Source organism: Pan troglodytes, chromosome 1 (genome assembly GCF_028858775.2).
Source record: "Pan troglodytes isolate AG18354 chromosome 1, NHGRI_mPanTro3-v2.0_pri, whole genome shotgun sequence".
NCBI lineage: Eukaryota > Metazoa > Chordata > Mammalia > Primates > Hominidae > Pan > Pan troglodytes.
This window is the reverse complement of record NC_072398.2, coordinates 179,566,989-179,590,993: the sequence shown is the minus strand read 5'-3', so window position 1 is coordinate 179,590,993 and position 24,005 is coordinate 179,566,989. Positions and strand designations below refer to the sequence as shown.

Here is a 24,005-nt window from a genome sequence, read left to right as displayed (position 1 = left end):
AAAATTCTAGACAGACTAACTTACCTAGAATGGAAGGTTCATGTGTGGTTAAATAAAGCTGAAATGGTAAATCAGAAAAAGATTATAAAGAACTTCTGTACTAGGTAAAGACAGCCTTTTACTGTTGTTGTTGTTGGTTTTTTTTTTTTTTTTTTTTTTTTTTTTAGATGAAGTCTCACTTTGAAGCCCAGGTTGGAGTGCAGTGGCGCGATCTTGGCTCACTGCAACCTCTGCCTCCCGCGTTCAAGTGATTCTCCTGCCAAAAATTAGCCGGGTGCGGTGGCGCATGCCTGTAATCCCAGCTACCTGAGAGGCTGAGGCAGGAGAATCACTTGAACCTGAAAGATGGAGGCTTCAGTGAGCCAAGATCGTGTCACTGCACTCCTGCCTGGGTGACAGAGCAAGACTTCGTCTCAAAAAAAAAAAAAAAAAAAAAAAAAAAACAAGAATTCGTAGTTCATAAAAGCTTAGGTTAAAGTTTGAGAACAAAGACATTTATTCTTACCATAAGTTTTAAATTACTCTAAAAGTTCCTTTGCCAGGCACAGTGGTTCACAACTGTAATCTGAACACTTTGGGAGGCTGAAGTGGGAGGACCACTTGAGCCAAGAGTTTGAGACCATGCTGGGCAACATAGTGACACCCACATCTCTATAAAAAAAATTTTTTTAATTAGCTGGGCATGATGGCACATGCCTGTAGTCCCAGCTACTCAGGAGGCTAAGGTGGGAGGACTGCTTAAGCCTGGGAGGTCAAGGCTAAAGTGACCCATGATCGCGCCACTGCTCTCCAGCCTGGGCAGCAGAGCCTGACCCTATCTGAAAAATACATTACTTACATACATACACACACACACACACACACACACACACACACACACACACATAAAACTTGCCTTAATTGTATAATCTTTATGTGATACAATTTCATTCTTTCAACAAATATTTATTAAATGTCTACTATATTCCAAACAAGATTGTAGTTGGGCCTCTATAGTTTGCTGGGGAAAATTAATGGCCATTAATTATAAAAATTAAAGATAAATTCTGTGAAAGTATGATGGTACTATGGGAATAACTAATGTTCTTACTTAGTTCTGAGAGACTGGCTGTTTTTAATGGGTTTTATTTTTAAAAATAAGAGAATATATTTATGGGTGTAAGTAACTGAAAAGAGAGCCTAACTAGAATCAGAAAAAATACAAACTTTGGGGTGTGGCTTATATGACAAAGCACACCCCCTTAGTGGCAGGTCCCAAAATCAGATGGTTCATTTTTCAAAGGTGAAATAATTTCTTTTCTTTTTTTTTTTGGAGACAGAGTCTCACTCTGTCACCCAGGCGAGAATGCAGTGGGGCAATCTTGGCTCACTACAACCTCTGCCTCCCGGGTTCAAGCAGTTCTCCTGTCTCGGCCTTCGGAGAAGCTGGGATTACAGGTGTGCACCACCACGCCCGGCTAATTTTTGTATTTTTACTAGAGACGGTGTTTCACCTTATTGGCCAGGCTGGTTTCAAACTCCTGACCCTCAGGTGATCCTCCCACCTCAGCCTCCCAAAGTGCTGGGATTACAGGCGTGAGTTACCGTGCCTGGCCAGAAATATAAATTTATTTTGCAAATCCATAATAATTTATTCTACTTATCTAGCAGGACAAAATGAAATTAAAAGAAACAGAAAAGAAATATAAAACGAAACCTTAACTTTCTGAATTACAAAATAGGGATAATAAAGTTGATGGGCAGGATTAATTTATGTTACATCTAGAAAGACTCCAGAGCAATGCCTGGCATGTAGTAAGTGCTAAATAAATTTCAGCTATTATTATTATTACCATTACATTGTTTACTAGTATAAAAATACATTTACTGGCTTTTTGAAAGCTGTAATAAATCACCTGGAGTGATGGCAATCAGGCCTCCAGTATGTCGGCAGAGACTGTGACTCTTAAATCCTCCAGGAGTTGAAATTTCTTGGTAGATGCTTTTGCTTTCCAAAGACAGACTATAATACATCTCAATAATTACTGCTGTATTAAAAGAGGTAAGTGCCCCTTAGTAAGCTACCAGAGCCACAAAACAGTACAAGCAAATGAAATGTATAATAATTCTAACTCAGAACAGGTACAAAGAAGCCACATAGAGTATGTATGTATGTATGTATGTATGTATGTATGTATGTATGTATGTATATATTTAATAGAGACTTGCTTTGTTGCCCAGGGTGATCTCAACTCCTGGCCTCAGCAATTCTCTTGCCTTGGCCTCCCAAAGTCCTGGGATTACAGATGTGAGCCACTATGCCCAGCCTAAGTAATTTTTAAATGATCTAACAGGCACACATTAAAAAATAAAAAGAAATGAAATTTATTTTAATGTAATATTTCAAAATGTAATAAAGATGAAAAATATTAAGATATTTTACATTTTTTTCATTCTAAATCTTTGAAATCCAGTATATTTTATACTAACAACACATCTTAAATTGGACTAGCCATATTTCAAGTGCTCAATCACCACACAGCTAGTGGCTACTATACTGGACAGCACAGGTTCAGACTTTAGCAAGGAGGTTTTCAAGTAAGGAGAGTCTCCCAAAACAGAGGTTTTAATGATGATCTATACACTTTATGTGAAAATGAATTAGGCTGCCTCCTTACTATCAAAGAAATGCACACCGCAACCTAGAGCTTCAATTATTTAACCAGTAATACCATTCTTAAGGCAGAGTCACAAAAGAGACCTTTTAGTGTCAGCGTCACAGATCTTTAGAGGGTCACAAACACATCAAGTTGGATCATAAGCAAAAGAGCTCCAGATTTGATAATATAAGCAATGAACTCTCCAGACAATGGTTTCTAATGATATTTGAACTGAAGTAAAACAAAAACATAGAATTTTTAAAAATTCGAACCACATGCTAGGATTTAGAAATTTTAAAAAATCGGTTCTTGAATATGACTGAAGTAGAGGTCTATATATTTAGGAACACAGAATCTGGCTACCTGGCTACATAGTTCCATTCACTCTTCAACTAGAGAAAGAAAGTTCATTCAGCTACTCCAACCAATATTTAGTGAACAGCTATTGAGTAAATCCTGTACTCTAAGTGCTGAACTCGGTGTTGGGGATGATGATGATAAATACTAACATGTATTGAGAACTTACTATGTTCCAAGCATTGCGTTAAGCATTGTACATGGTTATTCATATTTCCATTTTACAGATAAATAAACTGAGGTACAGATAGTTAAGTATATCCAGGTCATGTCAGGCAATCTGGAAATCTGGTTAAAAAGCCCATGCTCTGAAATACTACACTATATTGCCTCATTAGAAGTAAGAGTTGGCCTGTGCCATCACACAGAGTCGAGAATCTACTGGGAGAGAAGGAAATTGAGTGCTCTCTGAGCTGAGGTAGATAATCAGGGAAAGCTTCGTGGAAGTGAAGACTAGTTTATTTCTTCATCTGAAAAACTGAAATAAAGTTATTACCCTTCAGGGATGTTACAAGAGCTCAGCAAGTGAACTTACATAAAGAAGGCACAGTACAATGCCTGATAACTATTATTCTAATTATCTATCCTGTTTACTGGCCCAAGACCAGGATAACAAACAGGCCTGACAGGATGTGGCTTTAACTTCCTGATGTTCTTGCTAAAAGGACAGAGACAGGAAGGAAATGGAAGCTAGTAGATGACAAAATATTAACTCCTGCCTCAGCATAATTTACCACTACCACATTATCCAAGTGACTGAAGCACTCTCTTAGTAGTTTCATCTTTTCCACTGCCAAGAACTTCTCTAACTGAGGCATTTTACTGTCACAGCAACAGCTCTCAAGAATGGGTCCACAGATAGTTTTTAAGTGTCTGGGAACTCCTGAAATAAATACAAAATAGTATCACAGATATACATGTTCTTTTTTTCTGTGGGCAGGGTATAACAGTCTTCATCAGATTTTCAAAGGAAATCCTTGACACAAAAACAGGTCTGCAATTACCATGATTCAGCAATTCCACTTTTGCAAATATACTCCAAAGAACTGACAGCAGGGTCTTGAAATGGTATTTGTACGTTCATGTTCATAGCAGCGTTATTCATAATAGCTAAAATGTGGAAACAACCCAAATGTCCATCAATAGATGAACAGGTAAACAAAATGTGGTATGTAAGTACAATGGAATTATTATTCAGCCTGAAAAAGGAAGGAAATTCTGACATATGCCACAACACATATGAACCCTGAGGATATTATGCTGAGTGAAATAAGATAGTCATAAAAAGACAAATATCTCATGATTCTGCTTATATGAGATAGTTACAGTAGTCAAAATCATAGAGATAGAAAGTATAATAGAATGGTGGCTGCTATGAGGAAGGGCGGGGAAAATGGGAGGGAGTAGAGTATGGGGAGTTATTGTTTAATGGGTATGGGGTTTCAGTTTTGTAAGATGAAAAGTCTTGGAAATGAATGGTGATGATGGTTGCACAACACTGTGAATATATTTCTTTTTCTTTTTTTGAGACGGAGTCTCGCACTTGTCTCCCAGGCTGGAGTGCAGTGGCGTAATCTCGGCTCACCGTAACCTCCACCTCCCGGGTTCAAGCGATTCTGCTGCCTCAGCCTCCTGAGTAACTGGGATTCCAGGCACCTGCCACCATGCCCAGCTAATTTTTGTATTTTTAGTAGAGACGAAGTTTCATCATGTTGGGCAGGCTGGTCTCGAACTCCTGACCTGAGGTGATTCGCCCATCTCAGCCTCCCAAAGTGCTGGGATTACAGGAATGAGCCACTGTGCCTGGCCATGTGAATATATTTCATACCACTGAATTGTATGTTTAAAAATGGTTAAGATGATAAATTACTATGTTATGTGTATTTTATCACAATTTTTAAACGTGTGAAAAAAAAGAAAAACTAAGTCTGCAGAATATTAAAAAAAAAAAAATCAGCCCACTAACCTTAATGTTCCTGTGAGGATTCAAAAACCTTTTATATATAAAATCCTTTTCTTTTTCTTTTTTCTTTTTTATTTTTTTGAGACTGAGTCTCACTGTGTTGCCTAAGCTGGAGTGATCTCGGCTGTGAGTGATCTCGGCTCACTGCAACTTCTGCCACCCAGGTTCAAGCGATTCTCGTGTCTCAGCCTCCTGAGTAGCTGGGATTATAGGCATGCGCCACCACGCCTAGCTAATTTTTGTATTTTTAGTACAGATGAGGTTTCGCCATGTTGGCCAAGCTGGTCTCAAACTCCTGACCTCAGGTGATCCACACGCCGCAGCCTCCCAAAGTGCTGGGATTACAGGTGTGAGCCACTGTGTCCGGCCTAAAATCCTTTCCTATAGTCTTCAAAATAAGCTATTATTCAGAAGGTCTTTGCCTTAGTTCAACATTTAACACATGGCTTCTATTCTGCCATAAATTTTGCAGGAAGTAAGTCTTGGAAATATTCTAATATTTATAACATACTTTGCGTCATTCATTCAACCAACTAGCCTATTCCTCGGTGTTAAGTAATGTGTGTGTTAATTTCTAGGCCTATCAAAATGAACAAGACATAGCTCTTGCCCTTAGGAATTAAAAATTTACCAAAAAAGCAATATAAATTACTATAGTTAAACAGTAGAAATACTACAATAAACGAATAAAGCCTCTGGAAGAAGAGGAAAGAAAAGTAATCTGAAGATTTCATGGAAGGCTTGACAGAAGAGACAATATTTAAGACGGATCTTGAACATGAACAAAACTTTATAAGGTAAAAGGTATGCTCCAGGCAAAGGCGAACAGTAGGATCAGAGGCATAGAAGAATAAAAGTGGTGGTATGTTGAAGTAAGAGGTAATAAACCCATCTATCATACGACTGGAGAAAGGGGATAAAGCTGAAATAGTAGATTCGAGTACTGTACTGAACACTCAGAGTACAAAGAGCAAACACACTGTATCTGTTCTCAAATAGCTTTTTAGTACCACAGGGCAGCATACTGTGAGAGGTGGCTAAGACAGAACGGTCAGAATGCCAAGAGAACACCATGAAGGAAGAGCCTTTACACCATGTTCAAAGAAGTGAACTGGATTCAGCTGGAGATGGGAAGTCACTGAGGGATCTGAGTTGTATTTTATATATCAGTTGGAAGTAGGATGGTCCAAAGGAGGAAAAGGCTCAAAGCAGAGAGCCAATGAGGAGGTTACAGCCATGATCCAGATAAAAGACAAAGGCTAAAACTAAGAAGGAAACATAGAACAGAGAAGACAGATTTCAACAATATTGAAAAAATTATTTTCTCATCTATTATGAGCTAAACACTAAGGGATACAAGCAGCCCCTGTGTTTAAGAAGCACATAATCTAGTGGGAGATTAAAAAACACAGAATTATAACAAAGAATGATAAGTGTTATAACAGTTGTAAATATAAAGACTACATAAAATAGGCTCTTAAATAAGACTTGAAGAGAGTATGGAGGTTGGGAGGTAAATCAAGGAAGGCTTCCTCTCCCAGAGGAAATGATGTCTAAGATGAGATTTGAAGAGTGAGAAGTTGATTAGACAAAAGAGATGGGAAGGTAGGAATCAATTCAACAGACATTTCAAAGGTAGAAGACTAAAGATGAGAAGAAGAAAAATCTCAGGTTTCTAGCTTGAGTGACTAGGTGAATGGTGATGTCACTGAGAAGGGAGATACAAAACAGAGGTGAGGGGACAATTAGGGAATTCATATCCTACTAGACATTCAGATGAAAACACTAGTAGGCAATGAAAAATACAGGTCTTGAGCTCAAGTAAGAGATTCAGATATTCGATGAGTGTTATATTACAACTACCTGTATTGCTTTTCCTTAAGTTAAAAATATCATACTAATTTAATCTAATTGGCATAATTAAATCATTTAATTAATAGCAAATGTTGAAGAAATCACAGAAAAAAATTTTAAAATATACCTAAAGGTATCTCGCACTTCAAGCTCCCAATGTCTTATATTTTCTACTAGAAACAATTTGGTGAACTAAAGATGAAAACAAAGACAATGAAATCTCATTTTCTGACCAATAACAAAGAACATTCTTCACCCAACTAACTCAAGTTTATATATAGCTTTCAATATTTCCATTGGTTTGCAATGCTCAAAACAAAATATGATTCTAAGAAATATATTCCTTTTTTCATTATGCATTTATCTATTTCCTGAATTTTACAATGAATATGTATTATAACTATCATTAAGAAAAAAGTATTATAAAGTACTACATTCATTATACAGTAATTATAATTTCACATCATACATGCTGCTTACTTAGAGGTTTGATCCCTGGACTAAAAAAAAAAATTTTTCTTTTTTTTTTGAGACAAGAGTCTCACTGTGTTGCCCAGGCTGGAGTGCAATGGCTCACTGCAACCTCTGCCTCCTAGGTTCAAGGAATTTTCCTGTGTTAGCCTCCTGAGTAGCTGGAATTACAGATGTGTGCCACCACGCCTGTCTAATTTTTGTATTTTTAGTAGAGACAAGGTTTCACCATGTTGGGCAGGCTGGTCTCAAACTCCTGACCTTAAGTGATCCACCTGCCTCGGCCCCGCAAAGTACTGGGATTACAGGCATCAGCTATCGCGCCCAGCCCCTGGACTAAAACTAAGTATCTTCATCTCAAAACGAAAATGAAGAACTGGCTAAGATTTTGTCAGGTAACAATTTAGCAAAAGCCACAAACGAAATCTGTTTATTTTTTCCTGTTTTGTAGTCATATTCATCACATCCTTATATATTAATAAAAAAATTAAAGGGTGAAGAATTTTAACTTTGCACAGAAAAAACGGTTATCACAAGAATAAAAACCAAGGTTTTTATAATGTAATACCTTGAAGACTTGGTGATAATGACCTAACACAACTATTTACAAAAGCGTATTTTAACAACTATAATTTTAGCAGGGCGATGAGTCTGACTATGACACTAATGGAGTTGACAGATTATATAAGTTTGCCTACACTGTAGATCTCACCTAAAATAAAAGTCCAGGGAAAATATTTTCACAAACGTCAAATCATGTATAAATATACCACACATTTATAAAATGTGACTATACCCTAAAAACTAACAAGGTTTTGAAATTCTCTGATTTTCCTAATAAGATAGTCACAAAATATTAGATATGTTATTTTCATGCTGTCAGCTGTCATTTACTATATAAGACTGCCACTGGTACAACTTAACATTATAGTTACTAAAAGTTATTGAAAGATTAGTTGACCAAAATGTAACAAATAATGTTTTCAACAGTAAGAGCATTTTATCTATGATGCTCTAATTCCCATTAAAATTCATTATAGAAATATTTTATACATTAAACAAGTACACTTGAAGTCAAATCAAGCAAGTCCTAGAACATTGGTGTATGTATCCATTTCCATAGGCTTAAGAGGCCCATATGATAAGTATTTTCAAATCTACCTACTATAACATGTATATTACATATATAAGGAAAGCAAAAATGTTTATGGACCATTTATGGACCACATGAAAATGAACAGTATAAACACCATTATAGGTTCAGTAATTGTTTACTACTTCTATTTTGCAACAAAGTCAAAAATTTAAAAATCCTAATGAGTGGCAGAATTGTACAACAGAAAGAATGCTGAACTTATACAACCTGGTTTTGATACCAATACTGTCTCTTAACGTGATGTGTGACTTTGGATTTGATTTTTTTTTTTTTCCGTGAGTAAGGACAAAATTAAACTATACAATCACCACGAAGTGTTTTTTGCCCTGGTCAGATTTCAATATTAGAAGTTTTATGTCATAGGAAAAGGCCAATAAGCCAATCCAATCAGACTGAATTTCAGGTCTTCTCCAGGAAATGCCAGAAGAGAGGCACTCTTCACCAAATTTGAAATTATAAGTACATGTAGCTAGATGTACTATAGCCCTCTTGCCAAAATAAGGAGAAAGTCTATCTGAGAATGGAATCAACCCAGTGGAAATGGAAACAAGAAATGGAGAGCAAGAGAACTGATTATATCATCTGAGCCTCAATATCAAGGAATGCTTTAAGCCAGCCCTACCTCTGAAAGGTTTGCTTCACAAGTCAATATAAATTTCACTCTTAGTTTGGGTTTAGTTCTTTCTTACAACTGAAAAATTCTAACAACCAGTTTTTCTACAGAAATCTCAACATAGTCTCACAGATAAGGTTAAGATCATTGCCAAATTCTTGCCATATAAGGCAGTTAACTCATTTAATCTCCTTATATCTCAATACTGTCAGTAAAATAAAGTATATCAGCCATTATCTGCTTCAAAGTGCTGTGAGGGTTAAAAAAAGAAAAAGACTGGTGTGAATATTTAGATACAGTGCCCTGTAGACAGAAAAATTATCTCACTTTTAAAAAGTAATTTTATAGTCATTTTTACAATCAGTATTACTATAAAGTTTCCAGGGAACACGGAAATTAAGGAAGTATCAATAATATCTGCTATACTCAGATTCAAATCAAATTGTATTTGAGTCTGTTCTACATAGTACCTATGTATAAGAAAGAAGATTCAACTTAGAATAAAGTAGTCCTGGGATCAGGTATCAGCTCTGCAGCTGACAAGCTTGTATCATTTTGGGCAAAATATCTAAGCATCTTAAGTTTCTTACCTGTAAAATAGAAACACCACCACCTATCTCAAATTACAAGGTTTATGTGAGGGTCAAATAACAATTATGAAAGCTCTTGGCATGGTGTCTGAATTTAACATTCCATCTATTAAATGTATTAAATGATAATGTTTTTCTAATATGTTATTCAAATATCTAAGGTTGGAGAAAAACTATTTTTCAGTCATTCTAGGATATACGTTTTTTCGCATTTTTCTCTAAATGAAATCAAACAGTACCTTATAGTTAATGGCACGTCATTGTTTATTTGGCAGTGACTTTTCAGTGGTACATAAGTAAACAGTGTATCCTGCAATTAAAGGTTGCCTCATATATGATGAAGTACACTGACTCCGTTTAAACAGAACTGTGGTACTTAACCAAATATTAGGTAGCATTTATCAAAATATACATTAGAAACAGAAAGGTGTGTGTGGGGAGGAAGTTGTATACCTATATACATGTACTGTGTGTGTGTGTGTGTGTGTGTGTGTATGTGAGTAGGCTGTAATTTTGCTTTACATACCTCTGTAGGTCAACTATTTCATTGTTAAGAGTATCTAGTTCCTTAATAGCAGAGAAATCTGCAACAGGACTTGATCCTATGATGTTCTAAAAACAAAAAGTTCACAATTATACATTACTATAAAATTAGGTAATATATGACAAAACACTAAAAATATTAAAGCTCTACGCAGATATAAGGTATTGCATATTTTACTGTATTACTGACATTTTTAATTAAGAAAATCATATCTAGTACAATTATATATAATTTTATACTTAATTATATAGTAAGACATTTACATTTCCCTTAAATTCTCTGAAAACTGTTATTCTATACTATGTACCCCATCCCCACCTCCGATCCGAATGTCTTTGTCACTTGATCCTAGCCTGTTCAGAACCTTGCAGTAAAAGAGATGCCAGATTCATAAACTAATTCCTCCACTGAAGTGTAAATTTCTCAGAGAAACTGATGGTGATTTATTTGTATTTGTATAAACTGGCTGAGAGTAAACACACAAATTTTTGTTGAATCTCAGAACTACAGTAGTGGTTGATTTTATTTAATTCAAGGAATTTTTACTTTTGTTACATACTGTGTCTATTTTATTTAAAGTAAAACCAACTGCTCAAGCATGTTCCATAATAAATATTAATACCATCATATATGAAACTGTCTTCATATATGACATCCTGTACATACAGTTTTCTTTCAACAATGAAGGTTACAAAATTGGTCTCTGAATGGTCCTTGTATTCAGAAAATCTAGCTGGGTTTATTCTGGGTCCTGCTATTTTACTAACTGCATTATCATCACCTGTAAAATAGGGAAATAATCTCTGCCTTGCCCACTTTACAAGTTAAATGAAATAATGTGATGTGACATCAGTCTACAAACTGTGATATTTTATAAATGTAAGCTATTGTTATAATTAACTCTTCAACAGAATATGCTCTTAAAAGATGTTGCCTCCCATTGAGTTGTTTCTACCTTGGCTCAATGTCCTCTGTAAACTATCACTGATGCCCCAGATAGCTGGCTGAAGTCAGAGCGAAAAGATAAATGCTTCCTCAAACATTTCATCTACACCCAATGCTACAACCAGATTAACAAATAACAGGATAATTACCATCTGGAAATGTTAAAACTGAGGCCTGAACATTTAAAAACTAAGATATACTGCTGACTTTATATAACAGAACATAAGACTTTGTGTTAATACTTATGTTGTTGTATAGTTAATTTACGTCAACAACTTGCACAACAGAAGAAACCTAAAAGCACACAATATCCCATCTCCTCATATTTATATACTCATTTACAATTCACTAAGCACTTTAAATTCCACTAGTTAATTCTCAAAACTAATCTGAAAAGTGGGTAGTAGGTAGGGCAGATATTGTTATTAACCCCATCTTAGAACTGAAGAAACAGATTAAATAACTTGCTCAAAGTTGAACCCAGCCAATACGTAGTTTAATCAAGAGTCTTCCGATTTAAGTGCTATTTCACGCAATACCCCCAGTGGCACTTGCATATCAAGATCATTTAGGTAAATGAAATTATTACTCTAAAAGTAAATTTGATAAAACAGGTACATCAATAAAATTTGGCAAGTAATTCCTTCTGTATTTCTTTATGCCACACTGCACTTTTAGTACTGAGCTGTTTTGACTATCAGTACCAAAACTCATCTACAAAGGTTTAATACTAATCTCAATTTTATATTAATTACAGCTTTGTATGAAATATACCTCCTATTTTCTGTGTTCCACTGATACACAAAAACTTATCAGTGTTAAATTAGATATTTTAAAGTGGATTTCTGAATGTGACAATTATTCACTAGTATTTTAACTCTATCTAAACTTGACCTATGAGCTAGGCCTGGCCAGACAGCTAAACAAAATGAAACATTAGCACTTGGTCTCACTTTTATCAGCAAGAGTAAATTACTTCACTTAAATGCTATCAGAAATTTGCTATCAGAGGTGCAAATGTACCAAAGAACTTGTGACTACCACATCTCCTCTGTTACTCTAACTCAAAAAAAGGTGACTCACATTTTATAGTCTTGCCTGTAAAAATATCATCAAATAAGAAGACAAAGTGAGACAAATTAGTTTAACCTCAAACAAGTTAGAAAGTGACACCCCAGATACTGAAAAAAGTTTAGTTAATATTTTATGTAGCATTTGAAGGGTATATGAGAAAAAATATGTAGCATGTCCCCTTCTTTCAAAATGTTTTCTCTTACCCTATCTTGTGCATTACACAAAAATTCTACTTTGGTGATGTTAAGTGGATCAGAGAGCCTAGGGAAGGCAGACTAAAATGCACACAAGGACCAAGTGACATGTGACAAAAGCATGCTGTTTAGGAATTTTCTCTTTTTTGCTGAATAAAAAACCTCTCATTTCAAAATGTATCTTGTAAACCAAAAACCACAAAGCTAAAAAAGGCATAAAGTAAAGCTCTAACCTTGAGAGAGAGTAGAGTTAAGAAACTGACAGTACAAGAAAGGCGAAAAGCAGAGTGCTGCAGAATGGAAAAAATAGTCCAAACTAGAAAAAACACAGAAAGGAAAGCAACATTCAAAAAAGGATTAGTCAAAGCTGCAAAAAATGCAGTACTAAAAAAACCAGATTAAAGAGAAAAGAGGTTATTTGAAAGATAAAACAATGCAAGTTTTCATTTTTAAAGTTAAAATTTTGGGTTAATAGATAAGACAGCAGTGATAAATTCCCATTTCAATGAATAATACTGGTATCTGACATAAATAGACAAACGTATCTATGATCTAGTGAATGAACTTCAGACAAATCTACTAAATTAAAAACTATACCTCATGCAACTTCAAGCATCTACTAACATAGACTTCAAACTTTTAATTTGCTTCAGAAATTTCTGTCATATCTAAAATTTGTGTTGGTAGGCAATTGAATAGGTTATAAAATGAAGAAGGCAGAAAAAAAAAAGCAGTCTGCATAGGTGAAAGAAAGCATGAAACAACACAGTATTCCATAACTGAGGTACAGTTATATAGCAAAGAGCAAAAATGCATATTCAGTAACCTTTATCCTTCTGGGTGGCATCACTTTCAGCCTTTTCCACAACTTAAGGGACTCATGTCATACATCATAAGGAATCAAAAAATTCACAAAAAGGCCCCCCCCATAACTCACAAAGCAGATAATAAAATATTTATTTTATTACAAATAAGGACAAAAACTTCTATAAGTAACTCTCCATACCTGGTAGCTATAAATTCCATTTAGCTTACCAAAAAAATCCAATTTTCTTTCTTTCTTTCTTTCTTTTTTTAAGAGACAGGGTCTTGCTCTGTTGCCCAGGCTGGAGTGTAGCAGTTGGATCTTACTTAGCTCACTGCAACCTCAAACTCCTGGGTTCAAGTGATCCTCCTGCCTCAGCCTCCCGAGTAGCTAGAACTACAGGTACACGCCAACGCACCTGGCTAATTTTTTTGTTTTTGTTTTGTAGAGACAGGGTCTTGCTATGTTGCCCAGGAACTCCTGGCCTCAAGTGATCCTCCCACCTCAGACTCACAAAATACTGGGTTTACAGGTGTGAGCCACTGTGCTTGGTCCCAATTTGATTTTTATTAAGCTTTTTAAAATGGGATTTTTAAGAACCATGTGACAAAATTAATGCAAAACCCAAAATATTCCATGATATTTTAAAGAGCTCTCCTCATACCACACATTTGACAACTCTTATTACTGTATAACAACCCTGAAAAATCGCCACAGCCATGGTTATACTTTATAGGCCATAAGAGATTTAAAAATACAAAGTATTTATTTTTAAAGGCAAATAGCCACTATGGTATGCAAGTCCTTTCAAAGGTCTATTAAAGGCCAAGATATTGCAAATGCATCATACTAGGAAGGGTTTCTACATGAGGAGAGAAAAATCAAGGCATGACTAAAACAATGAAGTTTTGAAAATTCTCACTGCTGTCCAGAAACCAAAACTAGGTAAAACCCACTTCTAGCTGTTCAAATATGAAGTTCAGTGGTATACTCAGGAACAAAAGGTCACCTACGGCAAAAACCGCACAGATACATCCTCAACATAATGTTTTCCTTGGAGGCTTTTTTGATGTAAAATTGACAGCAAGCAACCATCATATGCAAGATTCTGTTTTCAAATCTGTATCATTTTATGTAAGAGTGAATCATCAAATGAAACACAATAATTTAATTTTTATAGCTTTCCTTTTATAATCTATTCATAAAACTTAATTCACAAATCCAGGAAAGGAAAAATAAGCCCACATTTTCCAATTTTAAGACTGGAAATATAGTTGTCATGTTTAATGAATGGGGTAAACAAGCTACTGGCCAAGGATGTTATACAAGGCACTCCAGCGTATTTATAGGCACAAACTAAACCACAAACAGTATACTGTTCTGCTCTTAGCCAGATATATTTTCTCTTCTATTTCATCCAAATTGAATCTGTAATTCGACATAGTATTGTTCCTTTGAAATTAATACATTCAGGTTTCCTTTTAAGCTTTCTTACCTTTTGTAAACTGGCCCTGTCTGATGGTGGAATCATTTCAGGAGTAAGAACGTGAGGAGGATCAATGCCCTTGATTAACTTCTGACTGATTAAGTGAAAAGCCAAGGCAAACTGATCTTTTGAAAGCTTCCCACAGTCCTTGGTGTCGCATAATGACCTGCACAAATAAACAAAATGAATGGTATATAAGTGCCACAACTGCAAAAAGTCCAGAGAAAAAGTACCACTATGCAGCTTTTTTAAAATAATGAGGTGAATTTAAAAAGACAGTCACACCAACTTGCAGGTTATTAAAAACTCACTCAACTGTTCGAAGAGGTAGATCAGCTAAGATGGTAAAAAGAGAATGTTCACCCTGGTGCTGAGCAGGAGCCTCTAATCTGGGTTTACACTTTGTGTTTTCTTACCAATTTTCAGAACCACTATACAGTAAAAGTTGTGGTGGGCCAAAGAATCCTAACATTCCTTACACCCAACATTTTTAACATTAAAAGATATTAAAGATAAAACCTAAGTCTCAACAAATTTGATTCACTGGTGGCATTAGAAGGATTCTAAAACAAGCACAATTTTGATATTGCTATGCCTCCTGCAACTCTTGGAGTAGGAGGATACAAGGATCACCAAGCCAAAGCAGAATGAACAGTTGCAAATGGAAATCACATGTGAGGAAAAGGCAGCAATCTGGAAAGCTTTACACAATCACTTGAAGAGAAACTGCAAAGGTTTTACTCTACTTTCTTTTTCTGTAATTTAAAAAAAAAAGAAAGCTCAGCTTTCTGAAATCCTGATCTGTTTAATGCACTGAAGGCCAGTAGGGCCTGATGAAAAGACTACATAAGTAAAAAGACTACATGTCACATAGATCTTAAATTCCAGCTTTTCTACTTATTTCTTCTTATAACCTTGGCTAAGTTTTTTAACCTCTCCAAACCTTAGTTTCCTCATCTATAAAGTGGAGATGATAACACCCATCTTGCGAAATTACTATGAGAATTAAAGACAGGATATATAAAAAGTTTAGGCATAACATTAAGCCCGTGACAACTGCCATTTATTGAGTATAGTGCCTACCCTAGGCACTCAATAGTGGCAGCTACTACTAGTTATGCATATTTAATCTTTCCCAGTCTTGGGTTCTTGTTTCTTTTAAGGCAGATCTACTTACTGTCTGCCTCCCTTCTTTTCTAAGTTTCTCTTTACAACCATGTGGTCCCACTTGTGAGGTTTCTGCCTTTTGAAAACCTGAAGATAACCTCTGGTATCGTTAGGTGGATTGGCGGCAGACAAACTATAAAGCATTTTCATATACATTATCTCATTTTCTGTGAAATTCATTAAAGACACTAGGGTTTGCCTTTTCAAGGACCAAGTATGTTATTCCTATGTGAAGGTATGAAAGTATACATATACACTATAAAATTATGCAGGTATGCCTTGAAGATACTGTTTTTTACATTGTTTAAATTTCAGATATCTGGATTCTCTCTGAAAATTTTAAGTTTAATTGATATAAACAGAAGCTGGATTTTTAACATTCTAATAACAATTAACTGACACTGTCATTCTTTTTTTTTTGAGATGGAGTTTCACTCTTGTTGCCCAGGCTGGAGTGCAATGGCGTGATGTCAGCTCACTGCAACCTCCACCTCCCAGGTTCAAGCAATTCTCCTGCCTCACCTTCCCGAGTAGCTGGAACTACAGGCGCACACCACCATGTCTGGCTAATTTTTTGTATTTTTAGTAGAGACAGCTTTTCACCATGTTGGCCAAGCTGGTCTCAAACTCCCGACCTCAGGTGATCCACCCACCTCGGCCTCCCAAAGTGCTGGGATTACAGGCGTGAGCCACCATGCCCAGCGGATGCTGTCAATCTTATAAAGCTTCAGGTAACCCATTCTCAAGCTTTTGTCCATTAGCCAGAAGAATTCTTCAGATTCTGATTTTCTCTATAAAAAATTCTGAAACAAAAACTGTCCTATTTACAAATGACTAAAAATCAAAATGCAGAAACTGGAATTGATACAAAACCATATTTTTAAAAAATCAATTCAAATAAAGTCTTACCATATATGGGCTAGTAAGGTAGAAGGTAAACCTGTTTTCAAGAATATTTCACGGACCTCCAATCCAGACACAAATCCGTCCATATCTTTATCAGTTTTCAGGAAGATTTCATCATATTTAGCTTTTTCTGCAGGGGATACAACCCACTACAGGGGGGAAAAAAACAGTATTTCTGCCAAAATGAAACAAACTTTGAAGTGTCACTCTTTCAATCCATTACAATATCCATCACAAATTCTGAACAATTCTACCCTACTAACTCAGAGCAACAATGTATCACTTCCATATGACATCTCAATCAAAATGCTGTGGTGAAGAGAAAATAACAGAAGAAAATACAGGTCAGTTAGGACTTATCCATAGGTGCACATTTTTACTTTTTTTTAAGAAATGAGTAAATTCAAACATAGTTAACTCTTGACTAATGCCCACATTAATATAGGTAACTGAAAGTCTGTATAAACAAAATACTCAGATAATTCTCAATATTTTTTATAGTTTGACCCAGCAGTGTTAACCATAGCCAAACTGGCTGATTTGCATATCCTGTCATTATCTTCCTTTACTCAATCTGACAAGAGGCAGGCTGGGGGCAGAAAAAAAAAAGCCTTGGACAACCCAGAATTCAATAATTTGATCCCAAAGAATCAAGAGTTAACTAGGTATTAAACAAAAATAAAAACAACTATTAATTATGCCAGGGCAAACATGCCATGTTAGCATGGAGCATCTTCCATTTCTAACTTTAATTCCAGGGAGATCAAAATAAAGCCAATAAAACATCCATATGACCCAAGGCCTAATGTAGAAGGAATATCTGTCTTCTCTGGAGTATCACATTATGCAGGTTCAACCAGATGGTGCTCTAAAATTTTTATCCTTTTAATTGCTCTATCTTTGTCAAATAGTAAACTGTTAAATGCCATGCACTTTGTTAAAAAAAAATCCTTTAACACTGATAAATCTATACCTGTCTTAATGGTGCTTTGGTAGGTAAAATGCCTACAGATGGTAAGGAGTGGTAAGATTCCTTGGCTGATGCTGAAGAGGGGATCAACCGCACAGAGCCTGATATACTGACCGTTTTTCTCTTAGATGGTGGCACCAAGGCTGGAGGCAAGGACATTGGCACAGGTTCTTTCTCCAGTGCACAGTATACCAAAAACATGGCCTTCAAAATAAATGAACCAGGGTCATATATATTAAAAGCACTTAACATCCACCCACTGAATTGATTATTGTTCAATGATAAATCATCGTCAGGCTCTCAAATCCTTTTTTAAGAAATTGGGCTGGGAGGGAAAGAAGAGGAAAATGAGGGAGGGATGAAAGGAGGGAGAAAAAGAAAGAAATAAAAGCTAAGAAATTTTTAGGAAGATATCCTTAGTAACAATTTAGAGACGTACCCTTCAACTAAAGTTCTTGCAATGTCAAAGGCAAACAACAATTTGAGAAGACAACATCTGCAAAGAAAGAAGTACTCTCCCTAATATATAGAGCTCCTAAAAATTAACAGAAAAAAAAGTCCAACAGAAAAATGGAAAAAGAGTTTGAAGAGATCTTTTACAGACAAGCAAATCCCTTAAATGGTCCATTCTTTAACATAAAAAAAATGCCCAATCTCAGATGAAAACTGTAAGTTAAAACTATACTGAAATACCATTTTCTACCTAATTGGCAAAAACTCAAAGTTTCATAATATACTTTGTTAGCTAAACTGTGGGGAAATTCTTACACTGCTGGTGGGAGCTGAGCGGTAGCATGCTACCCCAAAACATTCCACTTTGGCATAAGGATTACTTTGAACTGAAAGCAACTGAGAAGTAGTAGCATCAAAAAAAATAAATAAATAAATAAAAGCTCTCTGCCCTCCTTCTACTATATGCCTAAAAGCAGGATATAAATTTACAAAGGTATCCCTTTTGCCCTCTCTACAAGGAAGGATAACAGTTCCTGCCCAAAATGAATTCAGACCCTTATCAGCCTAGAGGTGTCGCCAGAAGAATTACATAACAAACTTAATGCTGCTGGTGGGAATGTAAAGTAGTTCAGCCATTGTAGAAAAGTCTGGTGATTTCTCAAAGAACTCAAAGCAGAATTATCAATGACTCAGCAATCCTATTACTGGGTATATACCCAAAGGAATATAAATTGTTTATCATAAAGACATATGCACACATATGTTCATCACAGCACTATTCACAATAGCAAAGACATGGAATCAACCTAAATGCCCATCAATGGTAGACTGGATTAAAAAAATGTGGTACATATACACCATGGAATACTACACAGCCACAAAAAACAACAAGATCATGTCCTTTGCAGCAAAATGGATACAGCTGGAGGCCATTATCCTAAGCAAACTAACACAGGAACAGAAAAACAAATACCGTATGTTCTTGCTTCTAAGTGGGAGCTAAACATGGAGTAAATGTGGTCACAAAGAAAGAAACAACAGACATGGGGCCAATGTGAGGGTGGAGGGAAGAACAGGTTCAAAAAACTACCCATCATTTATTAAATGAATGACAAAATAATCTGCACACCAAACCCCGTGACATGCAATTTACCTATATAACAAACCTGTACATGTACCCCTGAACCTAAAATAAGAGTTAAAAAAATTCATTGTTCTTTGTTAAAGATGCTATATTAGGCTAAGTTCTTTTCTTTTGCAGTAAAGAAAGAGTTTAATTGATGCAAAACTGGCCACACCACACAGAAGATAGAGTTATTACTCAAATCAATCTCCCCAAGAATTTGGGGGCTAGGGTTTTTCAGACAGTTTGGGGAAGGGGTGGGGGTGGCTAGGCAATGGGTGCTTGCTGCTGACTGGCTGAGGGTGCAATCTTGGGGTACGGAAAATTGTCCTCCTGTGCATTGAATGGCTTCTGGGTGGGACCACAGGAACAAGTCCAGGAGGAAGCCATGGTTGCAAAAAACTCCAAGTGCAGGGCAGCTTGTCTTGATTCCAGGGTGTCGAAAAGGCATAAGGGAGGCTCCACTGAAGATTCAGTAGGAAAATTACATGGCCTCGCTGTGAGTGCCTGGCCCATGGCTGGATGTCAGACGCTGCTCTTCTTCTCTTTCTCACTGGATCACTCAAGAGATGGCCAAGGAGGTATTCCTAATAGCTCAGAATTTGGAGAGGATGTGTTCTGGTATTTTTGGGCTTCAGCTAGCTGTGGTGAAGGATGGGCACAACGTGGGACATAAGGCTCCCAACTGCTGCCCTGCAGGAGCCAGGGCACTCCTGGGCAGCTCCTAGGATGGAAAGGCCACACTGGGGGGGGCTGTATTTTAGTCCGTTTTTGTATTGCTATAAATAAATACCTAAGGCTGGGTAATTTATAAAGAAAACAGGCTTAACTGGCTCACAGTTCTGCAGGGTGTACCAAGATGGCTCCAGCATCTGCCTCTCGTGAGGCCTCAGGGAGCATCCAATCATGGCAGAAGGCAAAGGGGGTGCAGACGTGTCACATGGCAAGAGCAGGAGCAAGAGCAAACCTGAGTTGTAAGCCACCTATTTGACAGTTACTCCTTTCCTGAGTTTCTTCCATGTATATATGAAATATACATGTTAATAAACTTCTGTTTTTCTCTTATCTTTTGTTACAGGGTTCTCAGCCAAGAAGTTAAAAGGGTATAGGAAAAATTATTTTTCTTCCCCTAACATGCTCAAATTGGTACCACCCCTATGAAGGGCAAACTGGCAACATCTACCAAATTGCAAATGTATTTCCCCTTCGGCTCTGCAATCCCACATCTGGGAATCTATCCATATGAAATGCTGTATGAAAAAGATTATTAATTGCAGCACCGTTTGTATCAGCACCCAAATGCCCATCTACAAAACCTGGTTTAAAAAATTATGGTATACTCTACACTGGGAAGTTAAGGTAAAAAAATTATTTTTAAAAATGGTATATCCATATAATGAAATACTATAAAGCATTAAAAAAATCACAAAGAACATTGTGTGTCTTAACTGTGGTGGTGCCTTCAGGCATATAATTGCCAAAACTCATCAAATTATATACTTAAATTGGATGCAGTTTGTTGTGGATAGCCTTGAATAATGCTAACCAAGAAAAAAAGAATCATGGAGCTCTCATAGTGAAAAGGTATCCAAGATAAACTGTTAACTATGAAAAAGTATAGTGTTGAACAGTGTGTTTAGTGGGTTATCTTTTGTGGTAAGGAGGAAATAATTAGTTATATTTGTTTATATTTGCATTAAGAAATTCTAAGATAGGCTGGGCGTGGTGGCTCACGCCTGTAATCCTAGCACTTTGGGAGGCTGAGGTGGGTGGATCACCTGAGGTCAGGAGTTCGAAACCAGCCTGGCCAACATGGTAAAACTCCATCTCTACTAAAAATACAAAAAAATTAGCCAGGCATGGTGGCGCATGCCTGTAATCCCAGCTACTTGGGAGGCTGGGGCAGGAGAATTGCTTGACCTTGGGAGGTGGAGACTGCAGTGACCTGAGATTGTGCCACTGCACTCCAGCCTGGGAAACAGAGAGAGACTCCATCTCAAAAAAAAAAAAAAAAAAAGAAAGAAAGAAAGAAAGAAAAAGAAATTCTAAGATAAATAAGAAATTAAGAAAATTAGTCAAAGAATAGGGATAAATGGAGCAATTGAGAGCAGGGGTGGAAATGAGATTTTTTTCACTGTATATCTTCTTATATTGATTCTTGAACCATGACAAGTATTTTTAATACATAAAGCACCTGCACAAAATGGGAAAAATTTGCATACAGACTGTCCCAGAATATATTCTCTTCATTTTAAAGCATTCAAGGTACCTTCAACACTTTCAGAGCATGAAAGTTTTCCATAACTATCTTTTAGCATATGAAATCACTCAAACTAACTTGGAACCTCTAGAAAGAGTCCAGCAACCACGAAAAGAAAGCTTGCATGTTTCTTAAATTTTTCTTTCTTTTTTTTTTTTTTTTTGGTTGGTTTGTTTTTTGCCCAGCACAGTGACGCAATCTTGGCTCACTACAACCTCCGTCTCCTGGGCTCAAGCCTTCCTCCCACCTCAGTCTCCCAAGTAGCTGGGTCTACAGGTAAACGCCACCAAACCCAGCTAATTTTTTTGTTTTTTAAAGAGATGAGGATTAGCCATGTTGCCCAGGCTGGTTGGTCTCCAACTTCTGAGCTCAAGCGATCCACCCACCCCAGCCTCCCAAAATGCTGGGATTACAGGTGTGAGCCACTGAGCCCAGTCTCTTGTTAAATATTTCTTCCAGAGAAAATTTGCATATAATCATATATTAAGTTTTGTGGGGCTTTCACACCTATTTATATATTTATTTAATTTGTTTATTTTATTTAATAATTTATTGACAAAGGCTCACTCTGTTGCCCAGGCTGGAATGCAGTGGCGAGAACACAGCTTGCTGCAGCCTCAACCTCCCAGGCTCAAGTGAGTCTCTCACCTCAGCTTCCCAAGTAGCTGTGACTACATGCGTACGTCACCATGCCTGGCTAATTTTTTTATGTTTTGCAGAGATGGGGGTCTCACTATGTTGCTCAGGTTGGTATCAAACTTCTGGGATCAAGTAAGCCACCACACCCAACCCCTCAAATCAGTATTTATTGAGCACTCAATGCAACAACATTCATCACTGATTTCCAGGATTACTAATCTCATTTTACAAATGAACACACTGAAGCTAAGATGCTAAGTAACTTGCCCAATATAATATTTTTAAGAAGTGATACAGTGGGGTTCAAACCAAGATCTTCTGGCTACAAAGCTCGTTTTTTCCAAATTTGATCAGCTTTATTAGCAGCACATATGTAATCTTACAATACCACGCTGTCCTTTACAAGCGATAAAACTAAACCTTAACCCATTGGTACCCAAATTTTAGCAGGCATCAGAATTACTTGGACAGCATGATAAAGCACAGATTTCTGGCCCCTGCACTCAGAATTTTCTAACCAGCAAGGTTGGGCCTGAGAATTTGCATTTTTAACAAGTTCCCGAATGATGCTGATACTGTTTGTCCAGGAACCACACTTAACCAAGAATTCTCCTCTCCTTTTTCACTAGCCAACCTGGAAGAATTCAATTTCAGTTTTAGAAACACACAAACTTTCTATTTCCAAAAGCCTGAAACTCCAGAAAGAAAACAATCTGACTAACATACACTTCCAACCAAATTCACAATACATGTACTGTGAAATTGTCAGAATGGCACTGAGCTAAGAGAAGTGCCTAGTGTACACATTAACAGTCAGCACTTCTCTTGCTGCAGATGGGAGTCATTTCCTGGAAAAGTGGACACTAGAAGCGAAAAAGCAACGTTAGCCATCTGCTGCCAATAGACAACACATTTTTATGAAAGTTAAAAATATATATTATTAATTTCATGTTGCCTTGAAAATAGTTTCCCTGGCAAAACTAAAGCCAAAAGTTATACCTCCAAATAAAAGAGCAAAAGTGAACAGAATACTTTTAATACTGCTGGGTTGTGATTTTGTTTTCTTATTATATTGTATTTATTCCTATTAAAAGTATGCCACTGAAACAAAAGCAATTAAATCAAATGCACCACATTCACACACACACCAAAAAAAATCTGGCTAGTAACTAGTTGTCAAACTGAAACATACTAGCAAGTGCATTTACATAGAAAGAGACACTTAAGGAAGAAGCATTTAGAATGTCTTTTTATTTCAAAGTAAAAGTATAAAAAATTTTATTAATAAGAATAATAAAAGTATCAAATTCCTGAGACAGGAGGGAAAGAGGGGATTTAATTTTACTGTTGCAATCAGTTACTAACAGCTGCCCACTTTCTCTGATATTTTTTCATTTTCCATGCTTTTAGGCAGTATTTCTCAAATTTTAGTCACCATGAGAATCACCTGGAGGGTTTTTAATTCTTGGGCAAAGCCCAAGACTTTGGTGAAACCCTGTCTCTACTAAAAATACAAAAATTAGCTAGGCGTGGTGGCAGGTGCCTATAAACCCAGCTACTCTGGAGGCTGAGGCAGGAGAATTGTTTGAACCTAGCAGGTGGAGGCTGCAGTGAGTCAAGATCTCACTACTGCACTCCAGTCTGGGCGACAGAGTGAGACTTTGTTTCAAAAAAAAAAAAAAAAAAAAAAGGGAAAAGATCGTGCTCAGTTTTACGACCCAATAGGAGGAGGAAATATGTAAACAGTTAATTTTAATACAATGTGATACACACTAATACACACAAAAATAGCTCCT

The 24,005-nt window shown here is 36.5% G+C and overlaps 1 protein-coding gene across 18 annotated transcripts in view; it reads right to left on the bottom strand.

Moving 5' to 3' along the window:
• EPS15 (epidermal growth factor receptor pathway substrate 15) overlaps positions 1-24,005 on the bottom strand; it is a 167,753-nt gene that overhangs the window by 74,380 nt on the left and 69,368 nt on the right. For 9 of the 18 annotated variants that reach the window (XM_009457667.5, XM_009457675.5, XM_009457698.5 and 6 more), the window contains 4 exons: positions 17,738-17,938; positions 16,768-16,913; positions 14,701-14,857; positions 10,170-10,255 (listed from right to left, as the gene is read on the bottom strand). In XM_009457667.5, coding sequence (XP_009455942.1) covers positions 10,170-10,255; positions 14,701-14,857; positions 16,768-16,913; positions 17,738-17,938 — 590 coding nt within the window. The remainder of the gene's footprint in view (positions 1-10,169; positions 10,256-14,700; positions 14,858-16,767; positions 16,914-17,737; positions 17,939-24,005) is intronic. The other 9 variants (XM_009457692.5, XM_054666865.2, XM_054666876.2 and 6 more) reach the window with 2 other exon arrangements.